General features: G+C 40.3%; 2 protein-coding genes across 2 annotated transcripts; both read left to right on the plus strand.

Moving 5' to 3' along the window:
• Window positions 1-6,009: 6,009 nt before the first annotated feature.
• LOC308402325 (taste receptor type 1 member 3-like) lies at window positions 6,010-12,946 on the plus strand (the record flags this gene model as incomplete). The annotated part of the gene is made up of 8 exons (XM_080891070.1): window positions 6,010-6,212; window positions 6,315-6,615; window positions 6,737-7,093; window positions 7,191-7,616; window positions 9,222-9,425; window positions 9,536-9,656; window positions 10,722-11,092; window positions 11,971-12,946. 8 exons carry the CDS (start codon window positions 6,010-6,012, stop codon window positions 12,571-12,573), a joined length of 2,586 nt encoding a protein of 861 aa, XP_080747196.1. The 3' UTR covers window positions 12,574-12,946.
• Window positions 12,947-14,611: 1,665 nt separating this feature from the next.
• On the plus strand, window positions 14,612-22,634 carry LOC308402324 (taste receptor type 1 member 3-like). Its single transcript, XM_080891069.1, has 8 exons — window positions 14,612-17,673; window positions 17,780-18,080; window positions 18,356-18,712; window positions 18,811-19,227; window positions 19,317-19,520; window positions 19,631-19,751; window positions 20,405-20,775; window positions 21,172-22,634. The coding sequence occupies exons 1-8, from the start codon at window positions 17,471-17,473 to the stop codon at window positions 21,769-21,771; spliced, it is 2,574 nt and encodes an 857-aa protein (XP_080747195.1). The 5' UTR covers window positions 14,612-17,470; the 3' UTR covers window positions 21,772-22,634.
• The last annotated feature ends 328 nt before the right edge of the window (window positions 22,635-22,962 follow it).

The following is a 22,962-nucleotide window of genomic DNA, read 5'->3' on the forward strand; positions in this document are numbered from 1 at the left end:
GCGCGCACACACACACACACACACACACACACACACACACACACACACACACACACACACACACACACACACGAAATATGCAAAGTCCACCTTTACTTCTAGTTACATGTTGATAAAATGCAATAGTTTAACTACATGAAAACTGTTGAGGTCAATAAAAGTGTGTTATGGAATTTTCACATATAATAATCTGAATTTTAAAATGTTCCAAGATGATTGAAAATGTTTCATATAATAATTTTAAAACTTTCATATCCGTATCTATATGTACATTTTTGGTTTTGCTTATGACTTGCTCTTCCGAATGTGTCAGGGTGGGCGGTCAGGAGAAGGAGGACATATGATTTACAGGTGAATTTTCATAAAACCATCGCCCATGATGCGCTGACATATAAGCACATTGACGCGTTCTGGGTTCTGTCTCCTGCTTATCGGCATTATGGCTTCACATTTTATTCTGCTGGCTTTGCGCTGTTTCTTTAAACCTGCTGGAATGCAGTTCAACTGCCTTTAAGTGGGGATCTGGAAGCAAAATCTATCCCTGGAAGGTGATTTATTTTTTTCTAATTTAGTACACAATTCAGAATCAAGGTTATAAATAATAATAAAAATAATTTACATATTTACAGCTGTCTGAGGCTTTAAGGAACACTTCTGTTAACATCAATGGCACACGTATAGAGTTTGATTAACAAAGCAGCCCAAACATAGGATATTGCGCCTTATTGCTAAGGCTAAGCACTATGTCCCTCATAAAGATCTTGTAAAGCTCATTCATGCTTTTGTGACTTCTAGATTGGATTACTGTAATTCTCTCTACTTTGGTCTTCAATCTGCTCTCCTTCACAGACTTCAGCTTGTCCAGAATGCTGCGGCTCGCCTCCTGACTGGCACTAGAAAGCATGCCTCTATCACCCCTGTTCTTATTGATTTGCATTGGTTACCCATAAAATATCGCATTGAATTTAAAATATTATTGCTCACCTTTAAAATTATAAATAATTTAGCCCCTCGTTATCTTGCCGATCTTCTTAGCCATCAGGTCTTCAGCCCAATTACTCCTGGCTCAGCCTAGCTCTAGACTTAAATCTAGGGGTGACCGTGCTTTTGCCCTGGTTGCACCGAATCTGTGGAACAACCTTCCTATCGCTATCCATCCGTCAGATTTCATTTTATCTTTTAAATCCTCCAGGCCTCGAGGGCTGAGTCACCCTAGGTCAACACACCTGAATCAAATGATTAGTTCATTACCAGGCCTCTGAAGAACTTCAAGTGATGTAGATCATGGGTCTGTACTCTACAAAATGCACTAGATTATAATAATTATTGTTTCTCAATTACTCTACAATCACATAATACATACAGCAAATAACATAAAAAGAATATTGTGTGTTTATTTAGCAACATGTAGTCTACAATACATTCTTACTTGTACATGAGCTTTTGTGAAAGAATTATTTGTCAGGAATGTTGTTGTGTTTGTGGTAATGTTGGTCATAACAGCATGAACTGAATAAAAATAATGATGCAATTAAACATACGGTGTGACAAAAGTGTACTATGAGGTATTTTACTTGAATATATGATACGTATATATTTTCACAGTGTGGAAATCCATTAGAAATAGAAATTCTGCACTCACTGCATCTATCCATCCATTTTCTGCCACTTCTTCACATCTGGGTTGTTGGATCAACAACCTCAACATCCCAGATGCCTAGTCACTTCCTCCTCCTCTAGCTCATCTGGGGGAAAATCCTATTTCTAAAGACCAGTCATCCTTCAGAGAAGATTCAATTTGCTTTATTTTCATTTAGCACTACCTCAAAGACGCAATGTGGAAGGCAATTACGTTTCACAAGCTCACATGACGATTCATCAGTCAGTAGAGTTTTTGATGTGCTGAGGTATATTCCCCACATGGGGAGCTAGAATGGTGGCGAGGTACTTGGAAACGTTGTAGGTGGCTGTTTATACTGCTAACAATGGGGCTGAGTGGAACTAATCCTTTGTGGATCTTTGGAAGTTCATATATGCAAAGTATAGCATCCCCTGGGTACAGACAGTGGCACAAAAATTCATTTGTGCAGTGGAGCGAGAAGTGCTCACACCTCTACATTTGGAGAAACCAAACATCCACTCTATAAATGCATGGCACAACATAGAAGAGCCACGTCGACAGGAGAAGACTCAGCTGTACAACTGCATCTAAAGGATAATGGTCACTCTTTCAAGAATGCCAATGTTAACATTTTGGACAGAGAAGGAAGATGGTTTGAAAGAGGACTGACAGAAGCCATCTATGTCCACTGTGATCGACCATACTTGAACAGAGGAGGTGCCATACAACATCAGCTGTCTATCAGTTACAATGTTGTTTTGAGATCCCTTCTCAGGTTCTTTAACCCCCACTCACATCTTGCGTCAGGTGACCTCAAAAGGTCACATGATAGGTTGAGGCAAGGACTCACAATGGTTTCACCCGAAACCTCTGCTAATAATGACCCACACCCCTTTTTGACACCTTGGCTCATGTGATGAAACACATGATTTTAATAGTGGGTCAAAGACCCTATTAAGGGGTAACTCCCACTAAGGTTTAAATATCTGGGACTCTCCACCATTTGGTCTTAAAACTTGTTACATCCCCCAGGAGGATGTTGGTTTTCTTCTTTCAACTAACTCCTTATGTTATGTCTTGGCTCCATCTCCTCTGTCCTGATTGGATGCTACTCACAGATATCCAGCTAATTGTCAATCAGCAGAGAGCTACTTAAGACCTGTGGAACTGTGTGTTTGGGCCCTCTGGCCATTTTGATTGCATGCCTTTGTGACTTGTATCTGCATTTTTATGTTTTCATTTTCAGACTGCCTGTAGGGGAGAGCTGCCTTTTATTTTGACACCCTGTTTTCTCCTGTTTATGTGTTGTTAGCAGTGTTGGGAAGGTTACTTTTAAAATGTATTCCATTACAGAATACAGAATACATGCCCTAAAATGTATTCTGTAATGTATTCCGTTACGTTACTCAATGACAGTAACGTATTCTGAATACTTTGGATTACTTAATATATTATCGTGCTTTTTACAACAACGTGAATGTACTATTGCTGTGTGATTTATTACTATTACTGAAGGTCCGCGACTCCGAACTGTAGTAAAGGGACCTCTGACTAATACGGCGGGGTCCCTGTCGGCTCGTAGCCGAAAAATAGCTTTACTTTGTTGTGTGGGTCAACTTTTCTGGCGAGAGACAGAGAGAGGCGTTGAAAGGCTGCTCCAACGGAACTTATTGTTTTCGGAGGAAAACACGAACACGGTGTACAGTCGAGTCTTAATAGCTTACTTACAACTGGGCTCGTCAGGCACTCTTCTTGGCTGCAGTGGTTATTATTATATTTACATGCTTCCAGCTCCCGTTTTTCCTCGATGACAACTCGTACCTTTCCACTCCCCTTTTTCTCCCTTCTCGCGCTCACAGACCCATAACGTGTATGGCAGTCCATTCTCCCTGCAACACGGACTACACTGCCCATGATGCTACATTCTTTAGAGCTATGCTGGTAGCATTCTGCCTGTTAGCTTAGCACAACAACAACAACAACAACGAAAAGGCGCTCTCTCACCCAGGAAACACACAGTCGCAGAGAGAGAGAGAGCGTCGCCCTGTAACCATGGCAACCGTAACGCTGCCGCCTGGAACAACAGAACGTAGCTGTCAAACAAAACCCAAACAGTCCTGACCCGCGACAAAATGAAACAGGAAAGTACCGCAGTGTAATCCATTTATTTCAACAAAGTAACTGTATTCTAAATACCACCTTTTTAAACGGTAACTGTAACGGAATACAGTTACTCATATTTTGTATTTTAAATACGTAACGGCGGTACATGTATTCCGTTACTCCCCAACACTGGTTGTTAGGTAGGTTATGGTTATAGGTTGTATAGTTTTTTTCTTTTTTTTTATTGTTTTCTTTGGAGTTAGGTCAATTTCTTTTATTTTCATATCAGGAATGTTTTGTTTGTTATGTTGGCCTTGGCTCTCCCTGAAATTATTGCCTCAGTCTGAACCATGATTTCAACGCTAGCATGAAATAAACATTTGAAAATTAGCATCTTGGCTCCTCCTTCACTATTTACCTTTATGTTAGTGTTTTTTACCTTTATGTTTATGTTTTTTTTTCACAATCTTCATTTGAAGAATTAGGGGCTGCAGGCAGAGCAGGAGTAATAATATCAGTAGTGTAACAATATCAGTAACTTAGCAACTTGTCCGTGACCTGGAGTGAGCACTCCACCCTTTTCTGGCTGAGAACCATGGCCTCAGACTTGGAGGTGCTAATTTTCATCCCCATCTTTCATTCTTGGCTGTGAACCACTACGGTATGGTTTCATATAAACTTGGCACAAAAAGTACATTTGTTTGATTATTTTTTTGTTGTAACAATGATCTGTGCCAATAAATGTTATACTCTTGGAAAGCCTGTTTATTTCTACTTAACTGCTGCCACAAGGAAAATGCTTTTGTGGGTTGAGCAGCAGAACTGAGTGTATGGGTTGTGGCCATGGCTGTTGATTCTTATTTTGCTGTCATTTATTATATGATTGAAGAGTGTTTGAAAACCTTTGATCTTCTGACTTGCTATTTGTCCATCAATCAGAGGTCCACTGGATGTAATGAGAAAGACCTGGGAGGACAGGGTTAAGGACAAAAAAAGACAACAATAAAGAAATATAGTAAATTATCTATGTATAGAGCAATAGAGCATATTATCCCTTGATAAACTCCCCAATGTGTGTAGCTTTGGTCTCGGGTCCAGGATGTATTGAATTTCACTTACCTTGGAGACTTCGGCAAAGCGCCCTCGCAACACTGGCAGCAGGCTCAGTGCCACCATCTGGGCCTTCCCCCTGTAGCAACACTGCCCACTCCTGAATGTGCTGTGGCATTCCTTTGCTTTCACTTTGAACTCTATGATGGCCTGAGGATGGTCTCCACCCCCATCCAGTCCAGCCTCAGCATCAGTCACGGAGAGTGTAGCAGAGGCACCAGTGAGGAACCAGTCTCTACATAACCTGCCTCAGGCGCTCAGCCTGGTACTACAGCTTCTCCAGTTGCACTTGCCATATTGCCGCCTGCTCTTGCTGACAGTGCTACAACTTTCACCACCATATGCACCAGCAATAAGTCAGGCTATGTCTCCAACATTCCTTGGCTGGATTTCTGCCCAACTGTGAAACACACCAGTTCTGGGACCCCACCAAGACACACAGACAGCATTGCAGGCAAGTGATCTTTTATTTACAGGGATTTCCACTCTTGAGCTTTTGAACCTATTGCACCACCCTTCCTCTGCACCACTCTTCCTCTGCAGAAGAGCCGTAGACCAAACTCCACCACAGTATCATCTGTCCTCAATTTAGTAGAATAAAAGGGAGAATAAACAGAAAACACATAATGAGAACCCACATACTCCAACACAACTCAAACACGAGAAACCACGAATCATGACACTTATGAGATATAGTTAGACAAAAGAGAAACAAATTTCACACCACAAACAAATATCAACAAATTTCAGGAAATTACCCTGGTTAGATAACACCACTGGAACAGCATAAGCAAACATATCTCTACACATTGTGAAAAGCGAGTCGTTGCTCGAGCAAAATGTTATAAATACATTATCCTAACCATGTGAAAAACATTAAGGTATAGGAGACTGCATCATTTCTTGCTCCCACGATATTTCAAATTAAAAAATCGTTTTGGTATGATTGGAAAAAATAGATTAATCATGTCAAAAGGTTCACTTGTATTCAAATTTGATTTGTTATGTGTATGATTTGCATTTGCTTTTGCTAATGTGTCAGGTTTGGTTGGGCAAGTGAGGGAAGGCATGATGAGGACTTCCAGGTGAATTTGTATAAAACAATAATTTCCGAAACACTGACATAAGCACTCTGCTCTTATTGCTGTGGCTTCAGTCTCCCTCTTATTGGCGTCATGGCTTCATGTCTCACTCTGCTGGTTTTGTGCTGTTTCTTTACACTGAGCTGCAGTGAGAGTTTGCCTGAATGGGTCAGCAACATTTCGACCAACCTCTTCAGTTTGTCTGGGGACATTATGCTCGGAGGGCTCTTTCCCATTAATGATGTCACCAGCAGCCTCAGTGACATAACAGAGCCCAACCAGATAAGATGTGAAAGGTAAGGATGGTTATGAACAACGCTTTCTTAACAACATGAGATTCAAAATAACTAACCCTGACTTACAATGACTTCTACTGTTTTCTGCTTGCTGCTGAACAGTGCAAATAATGTTGTACTGGGACTTGCTATATCAATGAAATACGCAGTGGATGAAATCAACGGAAATCAGACTCTCCTCCCTGGCATCAAGTTAGGTTATGAAATCTATGACACATGCAGACAATCTTCAGTAATTATAAACCCTACTCTGTCTCTCCTAACTGAAAAATCCAGCCAAGAACTACCTGTGCGGTGTAATTACACTGACCATGAGCCCAGTATAGTTGCAGTTATTGGTCCTTTTGAATCAGAAATGGTGTCAGTTATTGGAAAACTCCTGGGATTTTTTATGCTACCACAGGTTTGAATACACATACATTTTGTAGTTATCAGATTTTTTTCTCTTGATTTACAAATTTGAGACTTGCAAAAATATTTTAAATGTAAAAGTAAATCGTTTCTGTTTTTAATTTTCACACCAGATTAGCTATGGGGCCACCAGCGACATGTTCAGTGATAAACTTCTCTACCCGTCATTCTTTCGTACTGTGCCAAGTGATAAATGGCAAGTGGATGTCATGATAAAGCTAATACAGGAGTTTGGCTGGAACTGGGTTGCAATTGTGGGCAGCGACGAGGAGTACGGGCAACGAGGTGTGCAGATGTTCACTAAAATGACAGTAAACACATCTATCTGTGTGGCCTATCAGGGCCTGATTCCAGTGTACACTGACCCCGAACCAGCGATAGAAACCATCATAAATGATATCCAAACGACCAATGTCAGAGTGGTAGTGGTGTTTTCTCTCGCAGAGAAAGCTGAATACTTTTTTAGAGAGGTTAGTGAAACAGAGATTTAAAGTGATTCACAAATGTATTATTTTCTGCTAATGGACAGTTTGTTCAGTACCAGTCAACCAATGCAATTTATTCCAGGTTATCAGGAGTAATTTAACAGCTGTGTGGATCGGCAGCACAAGTTGGGCAATACATACTCGAGTGACTTCTCTGCCCAACATTGAAACAGTTGGCACAATCATTGGATTTGTTGACAAAACAGACACCCTCGGCCTGTTCAAAGATTATGCAATGGAGCTTTTCAAGAAACTCAGTGAAGAGCGGACAAAGACATCCACTCCAACCACAAATCCTGACAGTCAAAACAATCCAAACAATCGCTGCCCACAATGCTGGAATTTGTCACTAGACAACATTAGCATAGTGGAAGCACCTGCAGTCCAGAAATCAGCTTTCAGTGTGTATGCTGCTGTTTACAGTGTAGCACAGGCACTGCATAACCTGCTGGAGTGCAATTCAACTGCCTGTAAGTGGGGATCTGGAAGCAAAATCTATCCCTGGAAGGTGATTTCTTTTATTTTTCTACTATATGAGACACTGTCAAAGGAGCTTGCAAAGAAAAGCGTCTGGACTTCTTTAAGTTGCTTGAAGACGTTTCACCTCTCATCCGAGAAGCTTCTTCAGTTCTAAGGTCAAATGGTGGAGAGTCCCAGATATAAACCTAGTGGGAGTGACCCCCACAGAGGGACAAAAGGACCCCCTGATGATCCTCTAATCACCTGAGCCAAGGTGTGAAATTGGGTGTGGGACCCAATCAGCCAGAGTTTCGGGTGTGTTCATTGTGAAACCTGGCCCCACCTTGTCATGCGAATTCCTGAGGTCAGATGGCCCAGGATGTGAGTGGGCGTTAAGGCGTCTGGGAAGGGATCTCAAAACTGGATTATAGATGGCAGAGAGTTGGTGTCGTAAACCCCCGCCTCTGTTCAAAGATGGTCGGGGATGTCTTTTGGGTGAACCAGTTTCTGTCTGAGTGTGTTGCTGGGTCTGAAATACACTGGGATGTCATGCTTGGAGAAAACTCTCCTGAGTTTTTCTGATACATAGGGGATGACAATGTTGTTGCGTCTGTCCTTCTTATCCTCCTTCGCTGGTGTCACCTGAGCCAGCGAAGGAGGCTCAGGTGACACTGAGCCTCCTTCGCTCAGTGTCACCTGAGCGGATAAGAAGGACTTCGCTGGTGTCCTTCTTATCCACCAGCGAAGGAGGATAAGAAGGACAGACGCAACAACATTGTCATCCCCTATGTATCAGAAAAACTCAGGAGAGTTTTCTCCAAGCATGACATCCCAGTGTATTTCAGACCCAGCAACACACTCAGACAGAAACTGGTTCACCCGAAAGACAAAACGCCAAAACACAAACTTAACAACGTGGTGTATGCTGTACAGTGCAGTGAGGAATGCCCAGACCTCTACATTGGAGAGACCAAACAGCCACTTCACAAGCGCATGGCACAACACAGAAGAGCACCTCCACAGGACAAGACTCAGCAGTCCATCTGCATCTTAAGGATAAAGGACACTCTTTCGAGGATGCCAATGTTCACATTTTGGACAGAGAGGATAGATGGTTTGAAAGAGGAGTGAAAGAAGCCATCTATGTCCACTGTGAGCGACCATCTTTGAACAGAGGCGGGGGTTTACGACACCAACTCTCTGCCATCTATAATCCAGTTTTGAGATCCCTTCCCAGACACCTTAACGCCCACTCACATCCTGGGCCATCTGACCTCAGGAATTCGCATGACAAGGTGGGGCCAGGTTTCACAATGAACACACCCGAAACTCTGGCTGATTGGGTCCCACACCCAATTTCACACCTTGGCTCAGGTGATTAGAGGATCATCAGGGGGTCCTTTTGTCCCTCTGTGGGGGTCACTCCCACTAGGTTTATATCTGGGACTCTCCACCATTTGACCTTAGAACTGAAGAAGCTTCTCGGATGAGAGGTGAAACGTCTTCAAGCAACTTAAAGAAGTCCAGACGCTTTTCTTTGCAAGCTCCTTTGACTACGATGACCTGGATGACTGAGAACCTTCACAGATATATGAGACACTATACAAAGTTTGGAATCGAGCTTATCAGTAACAACAATAATTGCATTTTGCAGCTCTTGCAGGTTTTAAAGAACACTTCTGTTAACATAAATGGCACACGTCTAGACTTTGACAATGATGGCAATCCGAACATAGGATACAATATGATTCAGTGGATCTGGACAAACTCATCTCAAGTGGACTTTAGAAATGTGGGAGAATATACTGAACAAAAGCTGTTCCTCAACAAGTCCCTCTTTCAGTGGCACACTAAACAGGTAACGCTTGTAACTCAGAAAAATCTTCACAACTTCTAGCATGTAAAAGCTTTCATGTCCAGTTCATGATCTATTTTAAGATCTTAAATTTTGTACCGCAACCTTCACAGATTCCTGTGTCCACCTGTTCAGCAAAATGTGACAGAGGCCAGGTCCTCAGAGTCAAGGGTTTCTATTCCTGCTGTTTTGACTGCATCGACTGTTTGGCAGGCACCTACCAGGCAAATGAAGGTGATGTTGTCTCAGATGAGATTCATGCTCATACAGAGCAACCAGTAAGAATCCACAGTGTTATGTGACAGCCTTATTCCAGAATGGATTAAATTCATTTTCACCTCAAGAGTTCACACATAATACTTCATGTTGGCAAAGTGAAAAAAATTCTATGTCTTAATTCTACAAAATAAATATAAGTTTTTCTAAAAATAAAACATATAAACTGTAAATAAGTGTTCACAGCCTTTTCTCAATACTTTATTAAAGCACCTTTGGTAGCAATTACAGCCTCTAGTCTTTTTGACTATGATGCTACATTCTTGGCATTCCTGGTTTTGGGCAGTTTCTCCCATTCTTCCTTGCAGAACCTCTGAAACTCCATCGAGTTTGATGGAGAGTGTAATTGCACAGCCATTTTCAGACCTCTCCAGAAATATTCAATTGGATTCAAGTGTGGGCTTTGGCTAGGCCAATTAAGGATATTCAGAGCGGTCCCGAACCCACTCCTTTGTTATGATGCCTGTGTGCTTAAGGTTGTTGTTCTTTTGGAAGATGAACTTGAACCTGATGAATCAGAGGTCCAGAGCACTGGTTGCCTCCAGACATGACACTTGGAATTAATGTCAAACAGTTCAATCTTTGTTTTATCAGACCAGAGAATTTTGTTTCTCGTGGTCTGAGAGTCCTTCAAGTACCTTTTTGAGAAACTCCAGGCAGGCTGCTATGTGCTTATTCTTGTGGAGTGGCTTCTCTCTTGCGAGTCTACCCTTCAGGCCTGATCAGTGAAGTGTTTTAGGCATGGTTGTTGCTCTCACATACACTGCAACTATGGAACCTTATATAGACAGATGTGTCCCTTTCCAAATCATTAGGTTTTGTTAATTAGGGCAATACATTTCTCCTCTTCAAATCAGGGGAATGATTTTCTTATCTCTTTCTGTGTAAGAAGGCATAAAAATGAAGTAAGTCACACATGTAGCCTGTGCAAGATAGGATCTCTAAATGGTGCGTGTGTGTACTGTTGTGATGTTTTATTTTGCTTTTTAATTTAGCCATATTTTTGTGCTTTCCCAATCATAGACGACACCCAGTGTACTAAATGTCCCAACGGTCAGTGGTCCCAGCATCGCAGCACGAACTGCACTGACCCCATCTTTAAGTTTTTCACCTGGGACAGCGAGGATGCTGTGATAATGATGCTGGTTGGTGTGCTGCTGCTGATATGTCAGGGGTCGGTGGGTGTCATGTTCCTGATGCACCGAGGAACCCCCCTGGTAACGGCCTCGGGGGGACCCTTGAGTTTTGTGGCTGTGCTCGGCCTGATGGGAGCATGTCTCAGTCTGCTGCTCTTCCTGGGGGAGCCCAGGGATGTGGTCTGCCGTCTTCAGCTGCCCTTCACTTCCATTTTCCAGACTGTCACCCTCTCCGTTATCCTGTCCATCTCACTACAGGTGAGTTAATACTGGTGAAATACTGCCCCACAATGGCAGTGTGCAGAAATGGCAGAATCAGTTAAAGAACATGCTCGATAAAATACAGATAGAAGGTATGCAGTGTGTTAATTTTTCTGTCTTCCCTAAGCTTTCCAGTCTTCAATAATTTTTGTTTCTAACTTTAATTTGATAATTGCTACTGACACATACTTACACAAATTAGAGATATCACATGTATTTATTGGCCAGTTTTCAAGGAACGTTTACTTTTGCAAGACAGACCAGATATATAGCATGACACAGAAACAAAACCGTTCAAGAGCTATTAATATGTATATACTCCCATCAATAAAAGAAAATCTACATTTTCAATTTAATACATGCAGTTTAAATAAAACCCCACAAAATTGTGTAAAACATAGTAAAAACATCAGTCATGATCAGTGTGTGGTGTCAAGAAAAGGGATTTCAGTAAGAACTTTACAAATAATACACCAACAGCAAAAAACAATCATAAATTGTAAAAAGGTGGCATTTTACATATAAAAGGTCAAAGGTCAATTTAACTGCTACGGCTCAGTATTTTGCAAAAACATTTTTCTGTCTAATATCTATGAGGCAGTTGTAACCATTTGGCTTGATGCTCAGCTTCATCTTCATTGCAGTGTTTCCACATTTTAGAATTTTTACCTTATTTTCAGCGTAAACTGTAACTTGACAGGTTTGTGGAGGCATACAAGTGTAATCTACTTTAGATTTCTCAAAAAAATTCAGAAGTTGTTTTTAGTGAAAGCGCATAAAAGCACAAGCGCTTTTGGACAAAACACATAATGTAATATAAGAAAAATAAAAAATAAAGATATAATCAGGATGATAACTTCTTCTTTTTTTAACAGATAATTTGCGTGACAGAGTTCCCAGAGATGGCTGCCTCTCACCTGCATTTGTTAAGAGGCCCTGTGAGCTGGCTGTTTGTGCTGATCTGCTGCGCTGTGCAGGCTGGTTTCTGTGGCTGGTTTGTTCAAGAAGGACCTTCATTGTCTGAATATGTGGCAAATATGACAATAGACTTTGTAGAATTCTTCCTCTCGTGTCCTGTTTCATCTTTGACTGGATTTGCTTTAATGCAAGTTTTCAATGGTGCAATGGCCCTTGCATCATTCATATGCACCTTCATAGCAGTGGAGCCTCTTCATCAGTATAACTTAGCCAGAGACATCACCTTTTCCACCCTGATTTACTGTGTCATTTGGGTGATCTTTATTCCAATCTACGTAGGCAACAACAGTGATAATAACAAGATCCGGTCAATTGTCCATGTTTATTTCAGCCTAGCAAGCAACTTTGGACTGCTGGCAGCCTACTACTTTCCAAAATGTTACTTCTTGTTAAAGAAACCTGAATTAAACACAGCAAAGTACTTCTGTACCTTCTTAGAGGGCGTCCCACCAACTCAAACTCAAGAAGAGCAACAGCCAAAAGCACAGGAAGGACAATAAAACAACTGAGCTTCTTATTAAGAAAATCAAAGAATCTCAAAATTCCATAGCTTTTGCTTTCTATGAGGATAGGAATGATTGAGTAATTTGCAGCATAGTTCAGTACACCACAAAAGAAACTAGATAATATTATAAAAATAGTTGTTTCTGAATTACTCTACAATCACGTAATACATATAGCAAATAACACAGAAAGTGCATTGCATTTATATAATAATGTGTAGTCTGCAAAAGAGTTTAAAATAGATTTGTACCTGTAAACTATTTTATTCAAGAATTTTTTTTCTATATTTCTTTTGTTTGTGTTACTGCAGTTTCATGAACTGGATGAAAATAATGAAGCAATTAGACATACTGTACTGTGACAGTTTTTTATCTCTAACACTGGATTTTTAACCTACAATGTTTATCATTTAAAAATATAATAATTGCTTTTCTCTTTAAAAATACTCTCAAGTTATCTAAAAGTAAAATTGTTATGTACACAATTCTGCCTCAGAGTAATACACATTAAATTATCAAAATCTTGATACACTGACTAAGTTTGGGTTTAATCTTTTCTCTGGTAAAGACAGATTGTAAATTTATTGTTGTGAAACTGGTTCCGTCTTTTTTTTCTTTTTTGCATTAATACTTGTGGTGTGAACTTCATAAATAATATAGAATGTGTTGTACACTATTGTACTTGCAGTGTATTTTCATCTTAAATACATTAAAATACTAGTCAAAAATATTTGACATGCTCAGTACAAAACCTGAGAGCTATTTATTACTAAATAAAGCTGCCATATTGTGTGTGTGTGTGTGTGTGTGTGTGTGTGTGTGTGTGTGTGTGTGGGGGGGGGGGGGGTTAGGGGTGCATGAGAAGCAAATCTTTAAGACCACAGAGGGAGAAACTGAGGAACTCTGCAGTGACATCAGAGTGCACACAGGTGAGTAAGTGTGTATCCAACCGCTTCCAGGTGCCACAGGCAAGAAAAGCTTTGAGGCCATAATTTTCAAACATATATCCACATGATTTGCAATGCTGAGTTGTACTTAGCCTAGAGCTGGGCGATAGAACGATAACGATATGTATCGCGATATAACTTTTACTCGATAGAGAAATTAAGCTATCGCGATAGACCTCGCCGCTCTTGTCCTATTAAAAAAAAAAAAAAAAAAAAAAAAAAAAAAAAAAAGGTCAGCCAATCCAAATTAAGTAGCCCAGAGCCGAACCAATCACAGCCGCAGCGTCACGTCGTGTGACTTGTTACGTACAGCACAAGTGCCAAGCTGCACGTGTGTTTGTTTGGGAAGCAGCCAGCGGGTAATGGAGCCAGCGCGTAATGGAGGAAATGAGTGTGCCGACTAGAAAAATCAACCGAGCGTGACCGAAGAGAAAACAGATGATGGTTCCAATGCCGGAGAGATTGTCGAACGGAAGAGCCATAGAAGTTCCGTAGTGTGAAGGTATTTCGGCTATTTCAAGTCTGACAAAAAACAGAGTAGCGTGCACTGTAAATTGTGCCGAAAGCAAGTCTGGAAATACAATAAACTGGTGCATGCGTCACACTGTGCGCCACGTTATTGTTTCGGTGAAATGAATTTCTACAATACTGTTACTGTTAATTCTACTCTCTGCAGTGTTTAAATGCTTACATATACACACAGTTACTGTCCGTCCACACATACGACTCGGTTCTGCTTCTATGCCCCAGCTTTGTTTACTTTTTCCCACCGAGGCTTCTAGACTTCTGATTGGCCAACATTTCTGCACGGTTAGGAATCTAGCGCCACCTGCTGCTTTGGCATGTTCATAGCAGCGTTTTCCTTCATTTCTGCCTTTATGTGTGGACGGGATTATTTTTTAAAACGAAAACGGAAAATCTCCGTTTTCAAAAATACCCGTGTACGTGTGGACGTAGCCTCAGTCTCTGACTGGAAGCGCTAATTCGTCATTCGGCTTTTGTCAGACTAAAGTAACTGTTAAAACTGTTTGAAAAGCTAAGCTATACAACAAGGAGAGATTGAGAATTTCCTTTTAGTTCTCAGTTTATTTGATATTGACAAAAGTTAGTCAGTTTTGTCTATTCTTCTGTAAAACAAACTAAGATTTATTTTTAGAATTAATATTTTGTTTCTAAGTGGAATTGACAATTTAGTCTGTTTCGTTTGTTCTATTTTGAAACTTAAACGCTTTAGCGGCTGCCTTTTGTGTAGTTTGCAATATTTGCCTTTATTTATCTGAAAAAGTCTCATGTTCCTTAAGTACATCTACCCTGTTGAACTTATTATGAGAAATAAATATTTAAATCAAAACAAGCTGCTGATTATTTCACATTTTACTTGTGAGCAACGGCACATTTAAATCTTACAAATATAGTTATTTGGCTTATATCGTGATAGATATCGTTATCGACTGAAATGAAAAAAACATATCGTGATATGAAAAAATCTCATATCGCCCAGCTCTAACTTAGCCTAAACACTTCTCACACTCAAGCTTCCATCTGTATCACTGACCAAGGAAAACTAATTGTCATTATCTATATTAATATTCTCAATATATTTATTAGAAACATATATTTGTGTATTATACTACATTTTGTAATCCCTTCAATGTGTGATATCATGTGACTGCTTATCCATGGCAGTTAGAACACATGCTTCAGTCCACCATCTCTACACAACATTGTAGAGGCGTGTCAACCAAGAAAGCCTCAGTGTTCCCAGTCTCCCTTGGAATGCTCTTGAAGCTCTGCCGGAGGTGTGAGTTGAAGATCTCTCAGACCAGGGCCTCTGCCAGGTGTTCCCAGAGCACCCTCAACCACCCAATGGACTCCAAGAAGGCTGGGTACTCTGAACGTTGTTCAGTGCATAAGCGCAGATGACAGACAGGGCACATTCCCTGACCCAAAGGTGCTGGGAACAAACCCTCTGATTCCAGTGCCTAAGCTGTGCTTTGAGGTGAGCCCGACTATATCTAGCCGGTAACTCTCAACCTTAAGCACTAACCAGGCCTCCTTCCCCACAAGAGAGATAACATTCCATGTCCTAATTGCTAGTTTTGGTAGTCACGCAATGCCCATCTTTCTGTAGGCCCATAGTGTAATTTGAATTCTTGAATGATGTTGTAATAGATATCAGCTTAACAACTAAAATTATGGCTGTGGTGTTCAATGCGTTTAATTATCAAATATTGCTTTTCTGATTTACACCTTTTAATTTCGTACTTGTAAGTAGTTATAAGTTTTCTATGAGATACCTTATGATAAAAAACAATGGCTTGTGTTTTTTCAAACCCCTGTTACCAAAGATTTCCTGTAATAGTAAAAGAAGGCAAAAAAGAAAAAAAACTTCAAAGCTGATTTAAAATGTGTTTAAATGGACATTTAAAAGGAGCTTACTTTGTAAGTCTGCTGAAGGTTTATGCAAATATCTTGGGAGGAAATATTTAATTTGCCTTGTGGATGAGCAACATTGCATGCAAATAAACATACCAAGCCAACAGTGAGGGAAATATATGACATGATATTTCAAAACAATGTGCTTACTAGACCCAGCTCTGGATAGTCACGTTTTCAGGGGTTGAAAAAACTGAAAAGTTAATCAAAAACACTCAAGATACAAGGTTTTGGTTTAATAGCGTCTTAGCAAGGAGGCATAATGGAATTTAATGTGTGAGATTGTTTAAGTGTCATTGTTTGTATGTGGATTGAAGAGGGGATAACCAAAATTCAGAACACTGCAGGCAGAATACTTAACAAAAAGTCCCAGACCTTTTCAAATAAAAGGGGAGCATAACAGACAACATGGCATTGGACACAAGGATGACTGCAGTATGTACACAAACAAGACCGATTAAGGATACAGGATAGCTGGGAGAATGAACCACAGGTGCAGACTAAGAGGAAACTGAAAGGAAGGTAAACTCAACATAAAAGCAACCACCTACCAACTACCTACCATTAAAGTAAAACAGGAAATATGACTGTAAGAAGTCTTACATGAAAACGAAGACGGAGGTAAGGAAGACATAAACACTGAAAGAGGAAAGAAGAGGCAGTCAAACACTGTGGGAAATACACATGAGAATTTGCATAATTATGATGCCCATTGTTCCTTCAGTGGGCTGGTTTCAGTCATTATGCAAATGTACTGTTTATAAGATTGGGGAAACCTGCAGTCAGCTAAGACTGAAGAAGTCAGTTGGATGAGTGACGAAACGTTTCTCCCACTGAAAACGCCACGTCCAGATGAACAGAATCAAACTTTTGGAGATGTACTTCCCCGGATGATTGAGCATGCATCAAGAGATCCATAAAAACCAGAACTCACACAATACAACAGTAAAAAAGTGTAACAGAAAACCTTGAAATAAAAACAGAGTTCAGCAATAGCACAAGAAATAAGTCTCACTTTTAGAATATTAAAGAAATTCAAATAAGAATCCTAAATTTAATAAATACTACCCAAACTCAAATACCACAAGAACTCTAGAATACCAGAATGATTATGAAATCTAAAAAAAAAAAAAAGCAAAAATTAAAAAACACTAGAACAGCAGAGAGAATAGAAATCTCTTAATGGGAGCCCTAAAAGTCCAAAGCAACTCAAAACTCAAAGATCCAAACCAGGAATCATGATACTCATGATAGATAATTATTCCAAAGACAAACAAATTTCAAACCACAAACAAATTCTATGAAAATACTCCGGAAAGATGAACACTGCAGACATACACACAAACACACAAAAGTGCAAAGTGAATCTTTTTTCTCAGAAAACCATAGAGGTTTTAAATATGTCTGTGTGAGAACACAGGTGAATTTGCATAAAACCACCTACATGATGCACTGACATAAAAATACGCTGCTGTCATTGCTGTGGCTTCATTCGCTTGCTTATCAGTGTCATGGCTTCATGTTTCGCTCTGCTGGTTTTGTGCTGTTTCTTTACACTGAGCTGCAGTGAGAGTTTGCCTGAATGGGTCAACAACATTTCTACCAGCCTCTTCAGTTTGTCTGGGGACATTATGCTCGGAGGGCTCTTTCCCATTAACGATGTCACCAGCAGCCTCAGTGACATAACAGAGCCCAACCAGATAAGATGTGAAAGGTAAGGATGGTTGTGAACAACCCTTAATAATAACATGAGACTCTAATCGTGTATGCTAACCCTGACTTACCACAATATTTACTGTTTTCTGCTTGTGGGTAAACAGTGTAAATAAGTTTGGACTGGGACTTGCTATAGCCATGAAATACACAGTGGATGAAATCAACGGAAATCAGACTCTCCTCCCAGGCATCAAGTTAGGTTATGAAATCTATGACACTTGCACAAAATCTTTAATTATTATAAACCCTACTCTGTCTTTCCTCAATGAAAAATCCGACCAAGAACTACCTGTGCAGTGTAATTACACCGACTATGAGACCAGTACAGTTGCAGTGATTGGTCCTCTTGGCTCAGAAATGGTGTCAGTCATTGGAAAACTCCTGGGATTCTTTTTGATGCCACAGGTTTGAATACACATACATCTTAAGATTTGCAGCATAGTTTCTATTAATGCAAAGATCTGACAATAAATGTTTCAAATGTAAAAGTAACTCTTACAAGTCGATCAAAGGATTTGTGCCAGGTTATATCACAGAAAAATTAACTTGTTCTTTTATTGCCTGATCTTTAGATAATTGTTTTTTTGTTTTGTTTTTACCTTGAAAATGATATATTAGGTCTTACATGTCAATAGTGATTAGAGTTATCTCTGATTTTCTGTTTTTAATTTTCACACCAGATTAGCTATGGGGCCACCAGTGACAGGTTCAGTGATAAACTTCTCTACCCGTCATTCTTTCGTACGGTGGCCAGTGACAAATGGCAAGTGGATGTCATGATACAGCTAATACAGGAATTTGGCTGGAACTGGGTGGCAATTGTGGGCAGTGATGAGGCATATGGGCGACGAGGTGTGCAGATGTTCACCAAATTGGTAGAAAAAACATCTGTCTGTGTGGCCTATCAGGGCCTGATTCCAGTGTACACTGACCCCGAACCAACAATCAAAACCATCATAAACAATATCCAAATAACCAATGTTGGAGTGGTAGTGGTGTTTTCTCTTCCAGAGCAAAGTGAAATCTTTTTTAGAGAGGTTGGTGAAACAGAGAATTAAAGCAGCTAAGAACTGTATTAATTTCTATTAGTGCATGGAGTTTGTTCAGTACCAGTCAATCGTTTAATTTTTTCCAGGTTATCAGGAGTAATTTAACAGCTGTATGGATCGGCACCACAAGCTGGGCCATCGATGCTCGAGTGACTTCCCTGCCCAACATTGAAACAGTTGGCACAATCATTGGATTTGTTGACAAAACAGACACCCTCGGCCTGTTCACCAATTATGCAATGGAGCTCTTCAAGAAACTCAGTGAAGAGCGGGCAAAGACATCCACTCCAGCCACAAATCCTGAGAATCCAAACTATCGCTGCCCACAATGCTGGAATTTGTCACTAGACAACATTAGCATAGTGGAAGCACCTGCAGTGCAGACATTAAGTTTCAGTGTGTATGCTGCTGTTTACAGTGTAGCACAGGCACTGCATAACCTGCTAGAATGCAATTCAACTGCCTGTAAGTGGGGATCTGGAAGAAAAATCTATCCCTGGAAGGTGATTTATTTTTTCTAATTTATAGACCGTTGTATTTAAAATCAAGCTTATCAACAATAACAAAATGAGTTAAATTACATTTTTTACAGCTGTCTGAGGCTTTAAGGAACACTTCTGTTAACATAAATGGCACACATATAGAGTTTGACCAATATGGTGACCCGAACATAGGATATGGTGTGATTCAGTGGATCTGGACAAACTCATCTCAAGTGGACTTTAGAAATGTGGGAGAATTTACTGAACAAAAGCTGTTCTTCAATAAGTCCCTCTTTCAGTGGGACACTAATCAGGTAATTGTTGTAACTCAGAAAAATATGTACAACTTATGTAAAAACTTTAATATCCAGGTCACGATCCAGTTTGAGATCTTGGATTTTCATCTTTACCACAAACTTTGCAGGTTCCCGACTCCACCTGTTCAGCAATGTGTGGCAAAGGCCAGGTCCACAGAGTCAAAGGCGTCTACTCCTGCTGTTTTGACTGTATTGACTGTTTGGCAGGCACCTACCAGGCAAATAAGGGTAATGTGGTAGTCTCAGATATCTGATGTTGCTTATTTGCTTCCTTGTCAAGATATTCAGTGCATCTAGAATCCACAACGGTACGCTTCTTTAATATGTTGCTATGTGACAGCCTTATTCCAGAATGGATTAAATTCATTTTCATTTCAAAATTCAAGATTCTTGCTCATATCTAAGCATATAAATGTCAACAGATTCATTTAAAATAGAATAAAAACAGGTAAACATAAAGAGCCTTTCACTGTCCTAATAAATACAAAATCTACCTGTTGCACCTGTAAAAATTCACAATTAAAATGCGGCAACTAGTTTTAATCTGTGATAATCACAGAGTTAAAATAGTATTCAGTAGATGTGCAGACATTATATTTGAACCTTTTTTGTGCTGAAAGGAGACCTTCAAGACTCACTGTATTCAGGCAATTAATGCATCTTCTTTGCAGTATTTAGCTAAATCAATGACCTGTAATACTAGATTAAAAACACAAATGAGAAAGTTGTATCATTTTCTTGTCTTTATCTGCAAATCAGCATAATCCATAACGTCACTGATGTGTGACAGGATCCCTAAATGGTGTGTGTATGTTGTTTGTTTGGTTGGTTGATTTTTCGTTTTTAATGGAACCAAATTTTTTGTGCTTTCTCGGTCATAGACGACACCCAGTGTACTAACTGTCCTTACCGCCAGTGGTCCCAGCATCGCAGCACGAACTGCACTGACCCCATCTTTAAGTTTTTTACCTGGGGCAGTCAGGATGCTGTGATAATGATGCTGGTTGGTACCGTGCTTTTGGTATGTCAGGGGTCAGTGGGTATCGTGTTCCTGATGCACCGAGGAACCCCCCTGGTAACGGCCTCAGGGGGACCCTTGAGTTTTGTGGCTGTGCTCGGCCTGATGGGAGCCAATCTTAGTCTGCTGCTCTTCCTGGGGGAGCCAGGGGATGTGGTCTGCCGTCTTCAGCTGCCCTTCACTTCCATTTTCCAAACTGTCACCCTCTCCGTTATCCTGTCCATCTCACTACAGGTGAGTTAAGAATGGTGAAACACTGCCCCACGATGGCATTGTGCAGAAACTTCAGAATCAGTTACAGAAAAAGCAGATAGAAAGCATGCAGTGCTTTAATTCTTCTCTCAGCTTTCCCGCCTTTTTTAAGTTTGTTTTAAAAAATATTTTGATTATTGCTTATGGCACATCCAATTAGAGACATCGTGTGTAATTAGAGACAGTTTCTATTGTACTTTTAATTTTGTACCTTAATTGCAGCAGTATTCAACTTTGAAGCAAACAGCTGACATGAATGAACTATTGATCTATAAGAATCTCATTTGTTGGTTAAATATGTCTAACTTTATTACATTATTTTAGGCCTTTCCATAAGATCTTACGCATGCTTAGAACCCAACCTTTCTTTTCAAACAGATACTCTATGTGACAGAGTTCCCAGAGATGGCTGCCTCTCATCTGCATTTGTTAAGAGGCCCTGTGAGCTGGCTGTTTGTGCTGATCTGCTGCGCTGTGCAGGCTGGTCTCTGTGGCTGGTTTGTTCAAGGACCTTCGTTGTCTGGATATGTGGCAAATATGACAATAGACTTTGTAGAATCATTCCTCTCGTGTCCTGTTTCACCTTTGATTGGATTTGCCTTAATGCAAGGTTTCAATTATGCAATGGCCCTTGCATCGTTCATGTGCACCTTCATGGCAGTGAAGCCTCTTCATCAGTATAATCTAGCCAGGGACATCACCTTTTCCACCCTGATCTACTGTGTCATTTGGGTGATCTTTATTCCTATCTACGTAGACAACAACAGAGATAATAACAAGAACAGGTCAATTGTCCATGTTTATTTCAGCCTAGCAAGCAACTTTGGACTGCTGGCAGCCTACTACTTTCCAAAATGCTACTTGCTGTTAAGGAAACCTGACTTAAACACACCAAAGTACTTCTGTACCTTCTTAGAGGGCGTCCCACCAACTCAAACAGAAGAGGAGCCACAGCCAAAAGCACAGGAAGGACAATAAACAAACTGTTCATAAAGTAAATGAAAGAATGTGAAAAAAGGACAGCAATAGTTGTGTAATGTATACCATGAGACTGTACTCTACAAAATACACTAGATTAGATATAATAATGATATAATAATCATTGTTTCTCAATCACGCCACAATTATGTAAATTATACACCAAATAGTGTAGAATGAATATATTGCAGGCAGTGTTGGGGAGTAACGGAATACATGTACCGCCGTTACGTATTTAGAATACAAAATATGAGTAACTGTATTCCGTTACAGTTACCGTTTAAAAAGGTGGTATTCAGAATACAGTTACTTTGTTGAAATAAATGGATTACACTGCGGTACTTTCCTGTTTCATTTTGTCGCGGGTCAGGACTGTTTGGGTTTTGTTTGACAGCTACGTTCTGTTGTTCCAGGCGGCAGCATTACAGTTGCCATGGTTACAGGGCGACGCTCTCTCTCTCTCTGCGACTGTGTGTTTCCTGGGTGAGAGAGCGCCTTTTCGTTGTTGTTGTTGTGCTAAGCTAACAGGCAGAATGCTACAAGCATAGCTCTAAAGAATGTAGCATCGTGGGCAGTGTAGTCCGTGTTGCAGGGAGAATGGACTGCCATACACGTTATGGGTCTGTGAGCGCGAGGAGGGAGAAAAAGGGGAGTGGAAAGGTAGGAGTTGTCATCGAGGAAAAACGGGAGCTGGAAGCATGTAAATATAATAATAACCACTGCAGCCAAGAAGAGTGCCTGACGAGCCCAGTTGTAAGTAAGCTATTAAGACTCGACTGTACACCGTGTTCGTGTTTTCCTCCGAAATTAACAAGTTCCGTTGGAGCAGCCTTTCAACGCCTCTCTGTCTCTGGCAAGCAGAGTTGACCCACACAACAAAGTAAAGCTATTTTTCGGCTACGAGCCGCCGTATTAGTCAGAGGTCCCTTTACTACAGTTCGGAGTCGCGGACCTTCAGTAATAGTAATAAATCACACAGCAATAGTACATTCACGTTGTTGTAAAAAGCATGATAATATATTAAGTAATCCAAAGTATTCAGAATACGTTACTGTCATTGAGTAACGTAACGGAATACGTTACAGAATACATTTTAGGGCATGTATTCTGTATTCTGTAATGGAATACATTTTAAAAGTAACCTTCCCAACACTGATTGCAGGTGCCAGTTTAGCTCAGTGGGATGAGAAG

This window comes from Rhamphochromis sp. 'chilingali' (assembly GCF_963969265.1).
Source record: "Rhamphochromis sp. 'chilingali' genome assembly, chromosome: 9".
NCBI classification, from domain to species: domain Eukaryota; kingdom Metazoa; phylum Chordata; class Actinopteri; order Cichliformes; family Cichlidae; genus Rhamphochromis; species Rhamphochromis sp. 'chilingali'.

Bases quoted from the DNA above. Each gene is read 5' to 3' on its own strand.
- LOC308402324 (XM_080891069.1), top strand. From the start codon at position 17,471: ATGGCTTCATGTTTCGCTCTGCTGGTTTTGTGCTGTTTCTTTACACTG. The intron at 18,081-18,355 runs GTTTGAATACAC...TTTTCACACCAG, and splicing joins GATTCTTTTTGATGCCACAG to ATTAGCTATGGGGCCACCAG. The intron at 19,752-20,404 runs GTAATGTGGTAG...TCTCGGTCATAG, and splicing joins CACCTACCAGGCAAATAAGG to ACGACACCCAGTGTACTAAC.